General features: G+C 39.6%; 1 protein-coding gene across 1 annotated transcript in view; it reads right to left on the reverse strand.

Moving 5' to 3' along the window:
• LOC136831272 (integral membrane protein 2B) overlaps window positions 1-15,763 on the reverse strand; it is a 119,808-nt gene that overhangs the window by 15,198 nt on the left and 88,847 nt on the right. The window contains exons 5-6 of the mRNA XM_067091373.1: window positions 11,483-11,668; window positions 671-766 (exon numbers count right to left, since the gene is read on the reverse strand). Coding sequence (XP_066947474.1) covers window positions 671-766; window positions 11,483-11,668 — 282 coding nt within the window. The remainder of the gene's footprint in view (window positions 1-670; window positions 767-11,482; window positions 11,669-15,763) is intronic.

Below are 15,763 nucleotides of genomic sequence, written 5' to 3' on the forward strand. Positions count from 1 at the left end.
TTAGTAATCATCATACAACTATCTAACTGGGATTTAGCAACGGTTCAATCCATTCATTCGTTCTCTTGTTAGCCTAAAAGATACGTCTTGGCCAGGCATACTAAAACTGAGCAATTTTTTATTCTTCAGGATGTTATTCTTGATCAGTTTTAATTTCCATATATACCACACAATATTCAACTACAAAAAATGTTACAGTATTAGCTTTTCAAGGTATAAGTACTTCAAAATATGACTCAAGTGATATGTAAAAATAAAGTGTGAAAATACAACAGACCTCATATTCAACAAACACCAGTTTTACTCCAAATTGATCATTAGCAAGGATGTCATATGACTGAATCTGTAAGGAACTTTTTACAGTATTGGGTAGAAAACAAAATGATCTTCTCATGATAAAAAGGCAAAGGAAATGCAATTTGCTACACAGACTTATCATGACAAAAAATTAACAAAATGACCCAGACGAGCATCACAAGTTTTCTTGTCTAAGAAACATGCAACCTGATACCAAATTAATTTCAATTCTTCTCACTGTAACCTTACTTTACAAAATGAACAACAATCCAGCTTCTTACTTCCTATTATGTAAAAAGTAATTAGGCTACCAGCATTGTTTTACCGGAAAACATATCACATACACATTAAAAAATGTGTAGCAAAAACTTACCTGGAAGAGAGGATACCTTGCAGGTACCTCCAGATTACTGGATTCCATCAAGTCCTGCTCATAAGGAATGCCACACCATCCTCGGAAACGACTCATCTAGATGAAATTAAAGAAAGGATTGAATAACACTTGCAATAGGTAAGAATATTCTTAAATAAAACCTTTCACTGCCACACAAACAAAAGCTTTATAACAAAATTTTGTCTGGATTACCATCTGGAAGAACTGATATCTAAATACTATTATTACCCAAATGTCCAAAAAAAAAAAATATACTAGTAAAAAGTAAAACCAATTTATAAATAAAGGTATTTATAACAAGGGCATGGGAAACATCAGTATGGACATGGGAAACATCAGTACAACACCTTATATGTATTGGCATGTACTGTACTGTACAAATAAAATTACTATCAGGATTTTACTTAAATAAATTTTAAAAATATCCTTTACTTTTGAAGTTGTCATAATCTTCATCAGTGGCATTATATTCACTAGTAAACAAATTAATCATTTACCCACAACATAGAAATGAATATCAACATCTAATCATTTGTACATCAGCTTTCCCTTTAGTACAGGGATTAGACAATAGAGGGTTTCTATCTACTCTCTGAATTATGTACTTTTTGGCTAAATATTCCCATATCATTCCCATCTTCATATTTGCCATTTTTTTTCATGATTTTTTGGTTCTTCCTCAAGATCATTTACACTGCCATATCTGTTGCTAGTCACATAACCAAACCATCTCAGTCTCCAAGCTCTCTGTTCATGTTCCAGCTCCCAAACACCCTATCTCTCAGTAACTTCAATTGTAAAAATCCTCCAGGTGCATTTGAGTTATGAATCTCAGAACTTCATCGATATATTTGTTCAAAATTTTCTCCATTTTTTTTAGAGTACAAGTCCTTGCTGCATATATTGGTACAGGGCCTCATACATGCATCACAAATATTTTACCCACTTACTAACAGGATGCCCTTATATACAAAGCCCAGCTCTCTCCTATCACTTCAGCCAGGGTTTTGCTACTTTTCATCTAACTGCCCTTTAAATATCAGGATCACAACCCAGCATCCCTCAAGGTAACATAATTGCAATATATTTTACAAGGCTTGTCCTTTTACTACAAAATGATCTCCACCCTTTTTTTAATACTGTATAAGCTCTTCTAATACATTTTGGACGCAAATTCTTTTACTTTATTTATACTCTGCAATCCTGAATAGCTCTTGTGAAACCATCTTGTGACATTACAAGTTTACATTCAAATCTTATATGTTTGAATGTTGAACAATAAAAAAATCACTACCTGCATGGAAAAACAAAAAAAAATTATGGAAACTCAAATGATTCAATACTGTGAATTAATTCAGCTTTCATGCTTGTCTTGAAAATTTTATCAAAGTATTGACTGAGTTAAGGTCAAGTAAGAACGCACAAGAAAAAAAAATCAGAATCAAATAACTAAAACCGAAATTACTGTAAATAAGAGTTCAAAAACTACAAACACCACATCTAAGGCTTCCGAAAGAACCAGAAAGGCTTCTGTGCCCTAAATACAATAAGAAGCTTTTAAAGATTATCGAACTATTCCTTTCTAAGAAAGGAATTTCTGAGAGTATGTTTAGTATTTATTACCTATGATGGTTTCATATTGCTTTTAACATTAACTACACGCAAAGATTAACAATAATTTTACTTGTACGCAAAGTAGCAAACTGAGTTGTACTCTTCATTTGAAGGCATACATTTTGCTAATGAAGGATTTGAATACTGTAGCATCTTTTTCAAAAAGGGAGTACAGTAAACCTCTCATATTCGCGTTCTCACGATTCGCAGACTCGCGTATTCGCGGATTTCTCAGTGGAACGTATCTACCTATTATCCGAGGAAAATTCGCCCATTCGCGGTATTTTTCACTGAGAAATATTCACTAATTACTGTATTTTCATATCATTTTCATGACTAAATGCACTTTTTGTGAGAAAACTATTAAAATACTCAGGTATAAGCATTTTTAGAGGGTTTTGAACTATCAAAATAGGCAGTTCAAAGTGTTTTTAGAGGGGTTTTAAGTATTTATATCAAAATACATCATCACTTTCATTATCAACATTTTTATATCAGCTTTTTCCTTATGAGGTTGGATGTGAAACAAATTCTTCCTTTTCTTTTTTCCCTTCACTATATACTTTTCCCATAATTTCTGGGACCTCCCTATTGATCATCCTGCTACTTCAAAATCCATCTTTTTATGATTAACTGTTATTCATCCTTTCTCAACACATCCAGTCTTTGATATCTCAGGTTATTTTGCAGCTAATGAACACTCTATCTCTCCACAACTTCTTCACTTGTAATACAGTATTCCCACAACATAGAGGCCACGAGTCTTGACATTCTGTCAACTGTCAATGTGGCCATGCCTACTTACACAGTCACACAAGCCTTTACATATTTATCCAAGTTTCTGCTGTTCACTACATCAGTATTTTTATTTACCAATAGTCTAGCAACATTTTTCTACTTCATCCACATTACTGATATCTTTTCTTATTGCCTTTTCAATACATGCCTCAAAGTGTCCCCTATTCAAAACGACAATGAACCTGAACACTACATCTATCCTTAAATATAATTACAGAAGTGTTCAAAACACTCCTAAAAAAGAATTACAGCCTCTTCCCAATTTTTCCACTTATACCTTAATGAGATACTGAAAACCTTACCACAAGGTACCACACTTCATTTCTTTATTCTATAAAGCACCTGTATTCCATCTTTACTCATTTTAATATTACAGACACAGAGGAAATTTCATTTCTGCATGGGGCAAGGAAATTTAAACTTTTATCTTTTTGCTCTTGAAATAATGCACTCAGTTTCTCTGTCCTTACAATTTAATGAAATGATAACTCATAGTTTCCTCTCAAAATAATGTAATTGTTATTCACTTTGCATTATGCTAGCATGATTTTTAATCATGGAATTCTATTAACTACAGGCTTTAAACTTTTTTGAAAGGCATGATTATCAAGTGCAGCACATTTGCCTTCTTCTTGTGCAAGCCACCAATCTTTCTAGTGCTGACAAGACTGCTCATAAGGAAGTGCACACAGAACGGGATAAGTATAATTTTCAGCGCCTTTCCATTAGTTTTGTCCTACTACTTCTACATCCATTACTTTTCTGACTGAGTGCAGCTCTACCTTCTCATAAAATTCCCAAAGCATCTCAGTCTAATTTCCCGCCACTGAAAAGCTGATCTTTTTGCAACTCCCCAACTGCCATCATAATTTCGAAAATAAAGTGTAACCATGAAATCTTAGCCTTTTGCTTTTACACCAGCTCCTCTATCTTCTTTTACAGAACAATGTCTCTAATGTGCAATGCATTACAGGCCTTGTACATGCACTGCCAATATTCTGCTATTTCCTAATGAGATGTTAATATTTACCAACAGAATTGCAATCTAGTTTAAATCTAATTTTATCACTGCAGCAGCCATGAGACTTCCCTAATTCCATTTAAAATTTTAATTACACTTCATTCATCCTTACTTTCAGTGACACACGCTTCCATCTTTACTCGAATGCTGATTTAAAGTAAAGCAATGCACTGCCTGTGTTATTTCACTATTTCAATTCCCAAAGTTTAGAATGACAATTTCCTTCTTATTTTCTTCTTAAATTACACAGGTTCTTGATACTCCTCTCATCTTTCATTTGTTAGTTTTTCAACTAACTAATTTTGATTTCACAGTTTGTTATTCGATTCCTTCAGTTCAAACCATTGCCACCTACCACTCAATCTTTAATCAAACCAGTAATACTATACTGGCAAAAAATAAAGATAAAAATAAAAATAATTTGCAAGCCCATTAAAACAAATGCACAAAGAAAATTTAAACAATTTACAGAAAGGAGTCAAAGAAAAAGATTCTATTGATAAAAGATGGAACGGCCTAAATTTGATGGAAAATAATCTTTAAGTCTAAAGTAACAATAACTCAAAAAAATAATTTTGTAGCATTGAAACAATATTAATAACAAAAGCTATATGCAATATATTTCTTTAAGTATTTATTAGCAGAAATTTCTATAATAAAAATGACAAATTTAAATTAATTTGTATTTTAAATAGCTAACAAACCTGTGGTCTTAACATTAAGATAAATCTGGTGCCAGCTGGAAACTGGTAAAAATAAAAAACAAGAATTGTTTATGCAAGGAATTGGTGGCCTCTGGCATCCGTCATGGAGATGAGATGGGAAGCGGCCAATGACCTGATCTCAACCATCAGTTTTCCTCTTATCGCCATTGAGAGAGGTCATCTCTTTCTCTCTTCCTCTCCATAGCTGGTTGTTTTTGCCTTTCCCCAAGTTTTTTGGTTATTTTTGTGATCAATGTGTGTTTAGTGTGAGGGTGTTTTGGTTTTTATCATGCAATCCCAAAACCTGGCTAAAAGTTCCCGTAAGCCTCAGAGAAAATGTCCTGGTGTAGGCTCCTATCCTTGCTCATGTTATATGGCTTCCTTTAAGACTGACCCCCTTTCAACTTGTAGTAGGTGCAGATCGAATGATTGTAATGTGACTAACCCTTGCCCTGGGTGTCGTTCTTGGCCTCCTGTGCAGTGGAAGAGATTTGCCATGAAGCAGCAGCACAAGAGGAAGTCGGAGGTGCCATCTTGGGAAAGATTTTCTCCTCCTTCGATGGATGTTTCTCAGCTTCCTCATTGTTCTGCTTCTCCCCTTGCTTCTCCTTCCTTGTCAGGTTTGTCTCCTTCCTTTTCTTCCATTGATTTGTCTTTGGAAGTTTTGGGAGATGGTTCTCTGAATATGCCTAATGCTGCCCTGTATCTCTCTCGGGGGTTTCCTCTTCAGGCAGGAGGATGATAGTGTGAAAACTAAAAAAATTGACTGGATCGTTAAGTTCAAACTGTCTATTGACCCATCCCTTTCAGGTGGTTTGAGCATCTGTAGTTTTCCATAGTTTTTCTCTGTCCATATGGGTGGGGAGGCAGGGGGAGATATATAATAAAGAGGTAAGTTGAAACAAATTTTATTATAGATATTTCTAAGTTCAAAATGACTCCTACCGCCCTATTATGATAGCTGATTCCCACATTGAACCAAGGAGGTGGGAAAAGGCACTAGGACAAAATTAATACAGTACCCCCCAAGAAAACCATAAAATTCCACCCGGAATGAGATGCTACTTACCTTGTGATCAGAATCCATCTGAATGAAGTTGGGAGGTTTCCTTGCTAGAGATACCACTCACTTTAATGCAAATGAGACAAAGGCCTTAAGCCTAAGCTGGCTGAGCAATGACCATAAAAGAATGAAGGCCCTTACCTAATACAACAAAACTAATCGTTCAGGATAAGAGTTCCCTGCCGTAATGAGGGGTGAAAGAGCTCTGCAGGATTCATACTGAATTTGCACACCTTGCAGATGATGTGACGCAAATACACAGTTACACCTCCACTGTGCCACAATGACAACTTTCTCTAGAGAAAAATTCTCAAGGAATCTGAATGTGGTCGCTACCACTCGCATATTATGAAATCTTAACTTTCAACTGAGGTAGAAAAGTAGAGTCTAGGTTTACATGTGCCTCGCTGACTAGAGTCTTAAAACAGAAAAGGCATAATGTTTTTTAAAAAGGGAAAGTCATGCTTCTTAAGACTGCAAAAAAGGTTGTTGACATTTCACTTGATTTCCCTAGTCCTTTGCAAATATATCGAGAGTGCTCTGACTGGATATATGGACGATTCTTCCCATTTGGCACCACACAGGACAGACTGGGGATCACAAAAGAGGGAGACAGAGGACGAGACAAAGTCGTTCTTTGCCCTGAAAAGGGGTAAAAAAGAAAAGACTGCTCCTTTGGTAGTAAAGCCAACATCATATGAGAAAGCCTGAAGCTCAATGACTCTCTCTGCCAAGGCCAAGGCTAACAAAAGCAGTTTTCACTGTCAAATTCTTAAGGAAGGGTGTGCTCAAGGGTTCAAATGGGGGCATGCTTAAATACCTAAGCACCACATCCAAATTCCAGCACAGGGGTTTAATTGGAAACTTTGGAATCTCTATTTGGCAATGACTGAAAAATATCTGGTGTAAGTAATAATTTAATGATGTTACTGATTGTATGTTAGTTTTATAAGTTAGTCATTATTTTATTTTCTGCATTGATGAAGTGTATGGGTATTGCAGAATGTATAAAAAGAAGGCACATGTTTAATTTTATAAGATGTTTTTAAAGCATAGCATTCCTTATGTTTAAAGAGCATGTTATTGTTGTGACGTCATAGGAAGTGACGTCACAGGACGAAAATGGCGGGAGGGAGAAAAAATGTAAACAAACAAGGAGCGTTAGTGTAGAAAGCATGGTGGAAAGAGGTAGAGAGAGCTCTCTGAAGGTTAGGTCGTTAATGGTTGGGTTGTAAGTCTGTTTGTGGTTTTTGTTGTCGTAAGCTGGATTGCATAGAGTAAAAAGAACAACGTGAACAGGTGAGTGGATCACATAATTGAATAATTTAAGGATAGGTTAGGCTAGAGAAAATTTCAGTTACTCCCAGAGGTAAAGGTGCAGAAAAGCCCTCTAACTTTCCTTATAGCAAACTGCCCACTGTCACTGATACAGAGCACTAGTCAACTCCATTCTGGAGTTAAAGATAGACCTCCTACATTCCTTTGAAAAACGGTCAAGTCTCCAAGCAGTCAGTTGGAGCATAGGGAGGTTTTGGTGAAACCTCATATATCCTGGCTGTTTGAGATCTTCCCTTGGTGGAAGGAGCCTTGAGCAGTCTACTAACAGAGGCAGGAGGTCTGGGAACCATTCTCTACATGACCACCAAGAGGTCACCAAAATCATTTGTGAATTCACAGCCATACAGAATTTCCCTGGCACCCCTTGCATTATAAGAAAGGGGGGGGGAAGCATAGATATCTGAGACCAATCTAAAAGCACTGCGTCGAATGCCCAAGCTTGAAGATCCTGAACTAGTGAGCAGTACACTGGTAGACAATTGTTGAACCTTGTGGCAAACAGGTCCAGAAGAGGAGTGCCCTATAGCTCCCACAGGTCCTTGCAGACTTGTGAATGCCAAGTCCATTTGGAAGGCAGAATCTGGTCCTTCCTGCTCAGTTGGTCTGCCACAATGTTCATTCTTCCTGGCACAAACTGGGACAACAGAAGGATGTTCCTTTCCACTGACCAAGTGAGAATGCAACTTGGAAGGGGAAACAAAACTTCCGACTTTGTGCCTCCTGGATTGCTCACATATGCCAGAGCTGTTGAATTGTCCAAAAAGAGTGCTACTTTTTGCTCAGTATTTGATCCTCCAATGCTAGAAGGGTCTTCTACACTGCTAACATCTCTAATCAATTTATTTGGAGTTCTCGTTCCTCTGAGGACCAAAACCCTGCTATATGCCTGTCTGATACACCCGCTCTCCAACCTTCTGACAATGCACTGGCATATAACATGAGGTCTGGGCTCTTCAACTGAAAAGAGTCTGCGCAAAAGCTGAGCTCAAAGGTACCACCATTTCAGAGGATCCTCTAACTCCCTTGAGGCTTGAATTTGAATGGAGTTCAGCTGAATTTCCCGATTCCAGTGCCTCTTGAGAAAGAACTGAATCAGCCTCAATCTTAGCCTGGCACCCACAACCAGCTTCTCTAGTGATGCCTTATGTCCTAACAGTAACGAGACAACCATATCTTCACTAGCAAGGTAGTGAAGGACAGAAATTCTTCTAGATTAAAAGAAAGGTTCTACAAGTTTCTCCCTCACAGAAACCTGGAAATTCTTGTATCCACAAGCATTCCAAGGTAACAAAGGGTCTTAGTAGGTATTAGACTGGATTTTGAAACATTTGTCAATATTCCCAACATATTTGTCAACTTTTAAAAAGAGTATCTCTTGCCCTAAGGCTCCCCTCTAAACTGGACGCTAGGATCAGCCAATCATCCAGGTAAAGAAGCATCCGAATGCCTAACAGGTGAGCCCACTTGCCCAACAGCAATAGGACTTGTAAAAACTTGAGGAGCTGAGCTCAGACTGAAGCACATAACCCTGAAAATAAGCCACAGATATTTCCTTGAATATGGATGAATCAGTACATGAAAGTATGCAGCCATCATGCCCACTGATACAATCCAATCTTCTTGCTGAATTGCTGCAAAAACTGAACCGCACACTCCATGGTGAACAGAATTAGGCGATCAAAATGGTTCAACTTGGAGACATCCAGTACCAGTTTCCATCCTCCCAAAGCTTTTTAACAAAAGAGAGTACTTCCTCCTGATGGATCTGGAACTTCCTGTTGTGGGAATAGGAGGGAAACTCCAGAGCAGAACTGGCTAGCAGAGGCTGGGAAAGGAAGGGAATGCTTCATCCCTCCTTTAGTACCTCCACCACTTAGGGATCTGACTCCAGATCCTGCCAAACCAAATAAGAGGGACTGAGGGCTTGATGCATCATTTCTTAACAGGAGATGGATTTTTTCTAAGACACTTACTGTCCTTCCTGAAAAATCAAAAGGGCTGGCTTGAGGGCATCAATGACTTATCCGTTAGCCTGGGGGAACCTTGAAACTTTGCACTGACTGCGGACGCAGCTGCTGCTGTGGTTGTGTATGCCCAAATATTTGAGTGTGATGCAACAAAGATCTGGTTTCCACTTTCTCAACTTCTTGCACTATCATACCTAATACTGAGGTGTCCAGTAAAGAATATAAGAAGCAAGGAACAATAACTTCAGCTTTCTGTGTGAAAGAGACAGGAGCCAAAAAAGGACACAGTTGTTCCCTATGATGACAACTGCATTAGTAAAGGCATGCATGGACTCGTCAAGGGAGTCTGAAGCTACTCTATCTAAGCAGTTGAAGAAATTCACCAAATCATTCCCCCTTGAGGAAGAGCAGAAACAATCCCTCACACTATTTCATCTATGGCCACTATAGCCATTTCCAAGAAAGACATTATCTCCATAATGTAGAAAGCCAAGCAAGCAAAAAACTAACTCCAAATGAGTTAATACAATCTTATTGAGGAAATCTCTTTTTTTCACTCAGATCCAGCAGCAAGAAAAGAATTAGAGTCTCTAATGGAGGACAAGGTTAAATCCAGAAACTGCTTAGTTTCACTAAAAGTTGTCCTCCTCTTTCTAATAAAAAGGGGAAGAAGAGGAAGAACTTCTTGAAAAAACTTTCTGATGGAGCAAATTAGCCCTTACACCAAATCTGTTTGGGCTTAGCCAGTTTTGGTTTGGAGACGGAAGGGAATACGCCCTAGGCTTCAGCCTAGCAGTGCTTTGGGACCTAGAATCCTTAACTACTGGCTCCTCAAAGAAATCAGGAAATTTTCTAAAACATACCTTATTCAGTCTCTGATAATCTGGCAATACTACCTGCTCTTCATCAGCATCAAAGTCCATTTTGGGAGCCCCAGGCTCATCAGTGGGGAATCCTGGTGAATCAGAGGTGGCGGCAGCAGAATCTATACTCCCTAAGATGAAAAGAGTTTCAACTCCTTTAAAAAGCACTTAAATTTGGAAGCAAAAACCTATTCCATGCCAGAGGAATGGTTGGCACCGTTTTGTGCCAAGGTGCCTGACACCAAAGAATCATCTGTGCAGAAAACAAAAGCTTCCTGAAACTTCATACCATCCTGCACTGACACTGAGGTAGCAAAAGGCTAAACTGAAACTGCCGAAGGAACTGACATAAAAAAAAAACTTGGTTGAGGGGAAGATAACCCAGTCTGCTCTGCTACGGAGACAGCAGCAATCATAGAAGAAGGATCCACTTGTCTAACAGGCAAATGCGCCGATCCTCAGTGCTGAAGAGGTGACTGAAAGCACCTAAAAGAGGCTCAGGAATACCTTGAACTCTGTTTTGGTGACTGGGAAAATACCTAGAATGCTGGGTAGTAGCATACACAGCAATCATTAAAAGAACAATCCTTGTTCTTACATATAAAATCATATATTGTCACTATCATACACTAAAGAGTGAAGCTGGGTACAGACAGTCCTCGTTATCAGCAAGGGTTCCATTCTGGGGGTGTGATGATAACCGAAAATCACCACTAACCGAAAATTGGCAATTTCCGGAGATTTTCGGGGCTTATTGGCACCAAAAAGTGCCGATTTTCGGTTATCGGCGCCTCTGTTAGGTATCGGCGCCAATACCCAATTATTGGCGCCGATAAGTGGAAATCAGTGATTTTCGGTGCTGAAAATTGTCAATTTTTGTAGCTGGACAAGCACCGTAAAGCCGGATCACCATTAACCGAGCCTGCTGTTAACCGGGGACTGCCTTTATTACACCCTCTTACCGTACAGACTCAACAAAATAATTTAAACACTCTCCACTGTGTCCTCACAGGCCAACAAGAGGAAAAACTGAATGGAAAATCATAGACACTTAAACCACCCAAAAGGGATGGGTCAACAGACTATTCAAACTATGAGATCTGTAATTTTTTAGTTTTCACACTATCGTCCTCTTACCTGACACAGGAAATACAGTCATAACAGAGGGGTAAGATTCACTTCAAAAATATATTTTTAAAGAAACATTTAAACTGCAAACTAGACAAGAGGCCTAAAACAACAAGGAAAGAGGTTACTATGATACTGTAATTGGTACAGGGCTCTGAGGCCAAAGCCCACACTAGTTAAGAATGCCTAGGTTAGTTATGAGAGGTAATACCACTGCAATGTGGTCCCCTGAAATGCACTTGCTCCCACACTTCATGCAATATCTAACACATAAACCAAGAATCAATCATTTTACCTGATGCTGAGAGAACTGACGGTAGAGGTAAACTCCTCCAATAATGCCAATGCTCATCACAAGGAGAGCAGTTAGGAATACACAGATGGTAGTGGCAGTGTGTCGGCGACGGGCAGAAGAAGAGAGCCAGGCTTCCACGTCATCAGTGTTGGGGTCAATAACAGCATGGTCACCGCAATCTGCACCCTGCATAGTAAAAAAAAAAATAAGGGATACTTACAGTACTGCAAATGAAAATCAATAACCCATTAATAGCTAAGTATGCCCAAGTACAGATGTGTAAATTATGGTATATAAAGAGCAAAAACAATCTTTCACAAAATACAGTAAACTCCCCGTATTCGCGTTCTCACGATTCGCAGACTCACGTATTCGCGGATTTCTCTGTGGAATGTATCTACCCATTATTCAAGGAAAATTCGCCCATTTGCAGTATTTTTCATTAAGAAATATTCACTAATTACTGTATTTTCGTATCATTTTCATGACTAAACGCACTTTTTGTGATAAAACTATTAAAACACTCAGGTATAAGCATTTTTAGAGGGGTTTTCTTGTGTTTAAACTAGCAAAATAGGCAGTTCTAAGTGTTTTTAGAGGGGTTTTAAGTATTTGCAGATTTTAGCTATACTCGGGGGGGGGGGGGTTGCGGTAGGCATCCCCCGCGTATATGGGGGGTTTACTGTATGTGCAAAATAACACAGTAAGTAAATAAACAGAAATTTATTTTGAGATGAATTGGAAGTTAATAACCTCACAGCAACACTAACAGTTACTAAATAACAAAAGTCTGAGACTTAATAAAGATGTAGGACCGTCAATACTGTATAATAAATGCAACCTTACATAGGAAAATAAAAATTTTTAGTGATTTGTAATGTTCCTGGCAATACAAACCAGAGCCTTCTATGTAGTAGTGTTCCTCAGCAAGAGCTGGAATCAGTCACTGAAACTCAGTAACAATGTAGTCTACTAGTGGTAGATGGGTGACTGGGTAGGGGGAACCCTCTAAACAGCTGCAATCATCAACCACTTTCCTTCAACATCACGGACACGTAGCATGGTTGAGGTGAGACTATGGTAAATAGGCTTCAGTTTACTTAACTATGAAACTATGAAAAATCCAACTGTATGTGACATCCTTGTATGCCCCATACAGCTTTTCCCCTTTACTTACAAAATTCTCATTAACTGTTTCACAACAAACACTCGTGCGTGCACAAACTGATCTCCCTTACCAGTTCTCTTGTCATCTGTCTTATCTTCCCTAACAAAATCTTACCATACAATTTTCTTCATATATCAAGCAGTTCTAACCCTATAATTCTTAGTCTTCTCTATTACCTTCATTTTCATGCACTGGAACGAGTGGTTCTCCCCCCCAATTTCTTCACGACACTTCTATCATCCACACCTACCTTACCAACCCTAGTCAGTCACTTAATCACACTGTCACACCATACAGCAGCATCTCACTTGTAATCCTGTCAACTTCTGGTCTCACTGTTCATCAACTTCATGTCATCCCTACATCCTCAACTATCACCTCTGCAAGCATTCTCAACTTCAGATTAACCCTTTCCACTCTGCATCATTTAGTTATGCCTCTTTTCAAAATACTCACTCCATCGATCCAGGACTGAATTCGCTTCAGACAGCATTACTCCATTTGAGATCTTAGATGCATTTGCTCACTAATCTGTCTATGCATTTACTTATCAGTAAATCAATTTTAGTTTTCTGTAAAAGAAAATTACTGTCTGTCTGTCTGTCCGCACTTTTTCTGTCTGCCCTCAGCTCTTAAAAACTACTGAGGCTAGAAGGCTGCAATTTGGTATGTTAATCATCCACCCTCCAATCATCAACCATACCAAATTTCAGCCCTCTAGCCTCAATAGCCATATTGTGAGTCTGGCAACAATGTAGGACAGGTCACCACCGGGCCATGGTTAAAGTTTCATGGGCAACGGCTCATACAGCATTATACCAAGACCACCGAAAGACAGATCTATTTTCAGTGGCTTTGATTATACGCTGTACAGAAAACTCAACTGCTCAGAAGAAACTTTGGTGCATTTTTCATTTGTTTTATTTTCTCCACAGTTCTTAACTTTCTCCCCTCTATTCTATCACATACTTTTTTTCCTCTCGCTTTCTTTGTGACTACCCTGTCTATTGCCCTTACTGATCTCTTCAGTCAGGCACCTGCAATTCCAATATTTTTTTTTTATTTCACTAAAAGTTTTATTTCTTAATCCACCACTTACTGTTTAATTTCCTCTTCATAACCTCCTTTCTTTCTTTAAATCTCCAGCTGAAGACCCTTATAGACAGTCAACAGACTACTGTATAAACCAATGGGAAACCAGCAGAGAGTCTAGTGATAAAGAAATACACAATAAAAATAAAACTGATACGCCTGAATTCAGGAAATATGTTCCTCGTTTAAACAATTGGGGATCAGAAGACTCCACAACTGCACTAGGCAAACTATTCCACATTTTAGCTGTAGCCAGAATAACGCTCCTAGAAAAATGACATTTTTATAATGAAATCAAGTTTTATATATACTTACCAAATAATTACATAGCTATAGTTTCTACTTTATGCAGCAGCTCAAAATTCAAAACTCGCGGTAGTGCTCTTTTGTTTTGGGTGTACGTATGCTGCCCCGCCCACTATCGGGGAAGACTAGGTACAACATAGCAAAAGAGCCTTCAGTACTTGTGGAACTGACAGGTTCTTCCGGGAATGCGAGGGATGAACCAATGCTGCAGACTTCGTGAGCTCTCAGGCAGAGTGTACCGGTGTTGTCTTCTCCAGCAGCAGAGTACGCACTCCTTACCATCTCACGAAGCCAGAAAGAAATCATATTCTTTGACACTTCTTTCTTGGTCGAGCCAGCGCTAACGAAGAGCCGTCAATACTCAGCCCGGAGATGGTGAGTTCTCTTCAGGTAGCGCTGCAGCACTCAGACAGGTTCCTCATTGGATGGGTCGATATCATACTCGGCTAGCCCTCTCCTAGGCCAGCATTCAATTCTCCGGCCGGCCAATGAAAAATTAGAGGAATTTATTTCTGGTGTTAGAAATTCACTTCTTGGTATAATGTGGTTTGGATTCCACAATAAGCTGTAGGTCCCATTGCTAGGTAACCAATTGGTTCTTAGCCACGTAAAATAAGTCTAATCCTTCGGGCCAGCCCTCTCTAGGAGAGCTGTTAATCTGCTCAGTGGTCTGCCTAAACTAAGATATACTTAACTTAGCACTCTAACAGGACACAGTAGCGTCTTGTCTGGATCATTACCTAAGAAGTTCTCTAGGGAGGGGATCGTGAAGGACTCAAACTGAGCGTCAGGGGCCGATGGGTTCTGAGTCTTTGCTACGAAGTTCAGGATGAAATTGAGCGTAACCAATCCCCATCCCCTCGAATGTTTATCAAAGGAAAGTCTGTGAATGTTTATCAAAGGAAGATGGTCTTGAGGGTCAGATCCCTATCTGATGACTCTCGTAAAGGCTTGTACGGTGCACGAGTCAGGCTCCTTAGAATGAGTCACAACCTACGCACGGGGCCTAAGGTCCCTGGGTGGGCAAGACCTGTCGAAGCTTCTCATCAGTAGAGATATCTCAAAGGACGAGGAGATATCCACCCCTTTTAGCTGCAAGACTAGGCCGAGTGCAGCATGATAGCCTTTTACTGCTGAAACGGAGAAAAGCTTCTCTCGGGAAAGAAAGACGAGGAAGTCCGCAACCTGCTGAACAGTAGCTCCAACTGGAGAGATACCCTGTCCATGACACCAACCACAGAAGACGGACCACTTTCCCTGGTATACCACTGAAGAGGACTGTCTGAGGTATCCAGCCATCTCCGTCGCTGCACGATGCAAAAAGCCTCCTGCTTGCCGGAGCTGGTGGATAGCCGCCACCCTTGAAGACACGGACTGCAATGCCGGGTGAAACCGCTCGACGGGGTTGACACAACAGGTTGGGCCAGGGAGGGATCTCTCTCGGCGCCTCGGGAAGGAGAGCTAGCAGGTCGGGATACCAAACAACTTGAGGCCACTTGGGAGCCACCAAGATCACCCTTAGATTCAGGGTGATCATCACTTGGCTGATTACCCTGCCAATCAGACAGAACGGAGGAAAGGCGTAGACAACGAGATTGTCCCACGGATGTTGGAACACGTCTTCCACAGCGGCCCATGGGTCCGGCACAACTGAACAGAAGACGTGAAGTTTTCTGCGGTGCCGAGTGGCAAATAGACCGATGACTGGATGCCCC

This window comes from Macrobrachium rosenbergii, chromosome 48, assembly GCF_040412425.1.
Source record: "Macrobrachium rosenbergii isolate ZJJX-2024 chromosome 48, ASM4041242v1, whole genome shotgun sequence".
Classification (NCBI taxonomy): Eukaryota; Metazoa; Arthropoda; class Malacostraca; order Decapoda; family Palaemonidae; genus Macrobrachium; species Macrobrachium rosenbergii.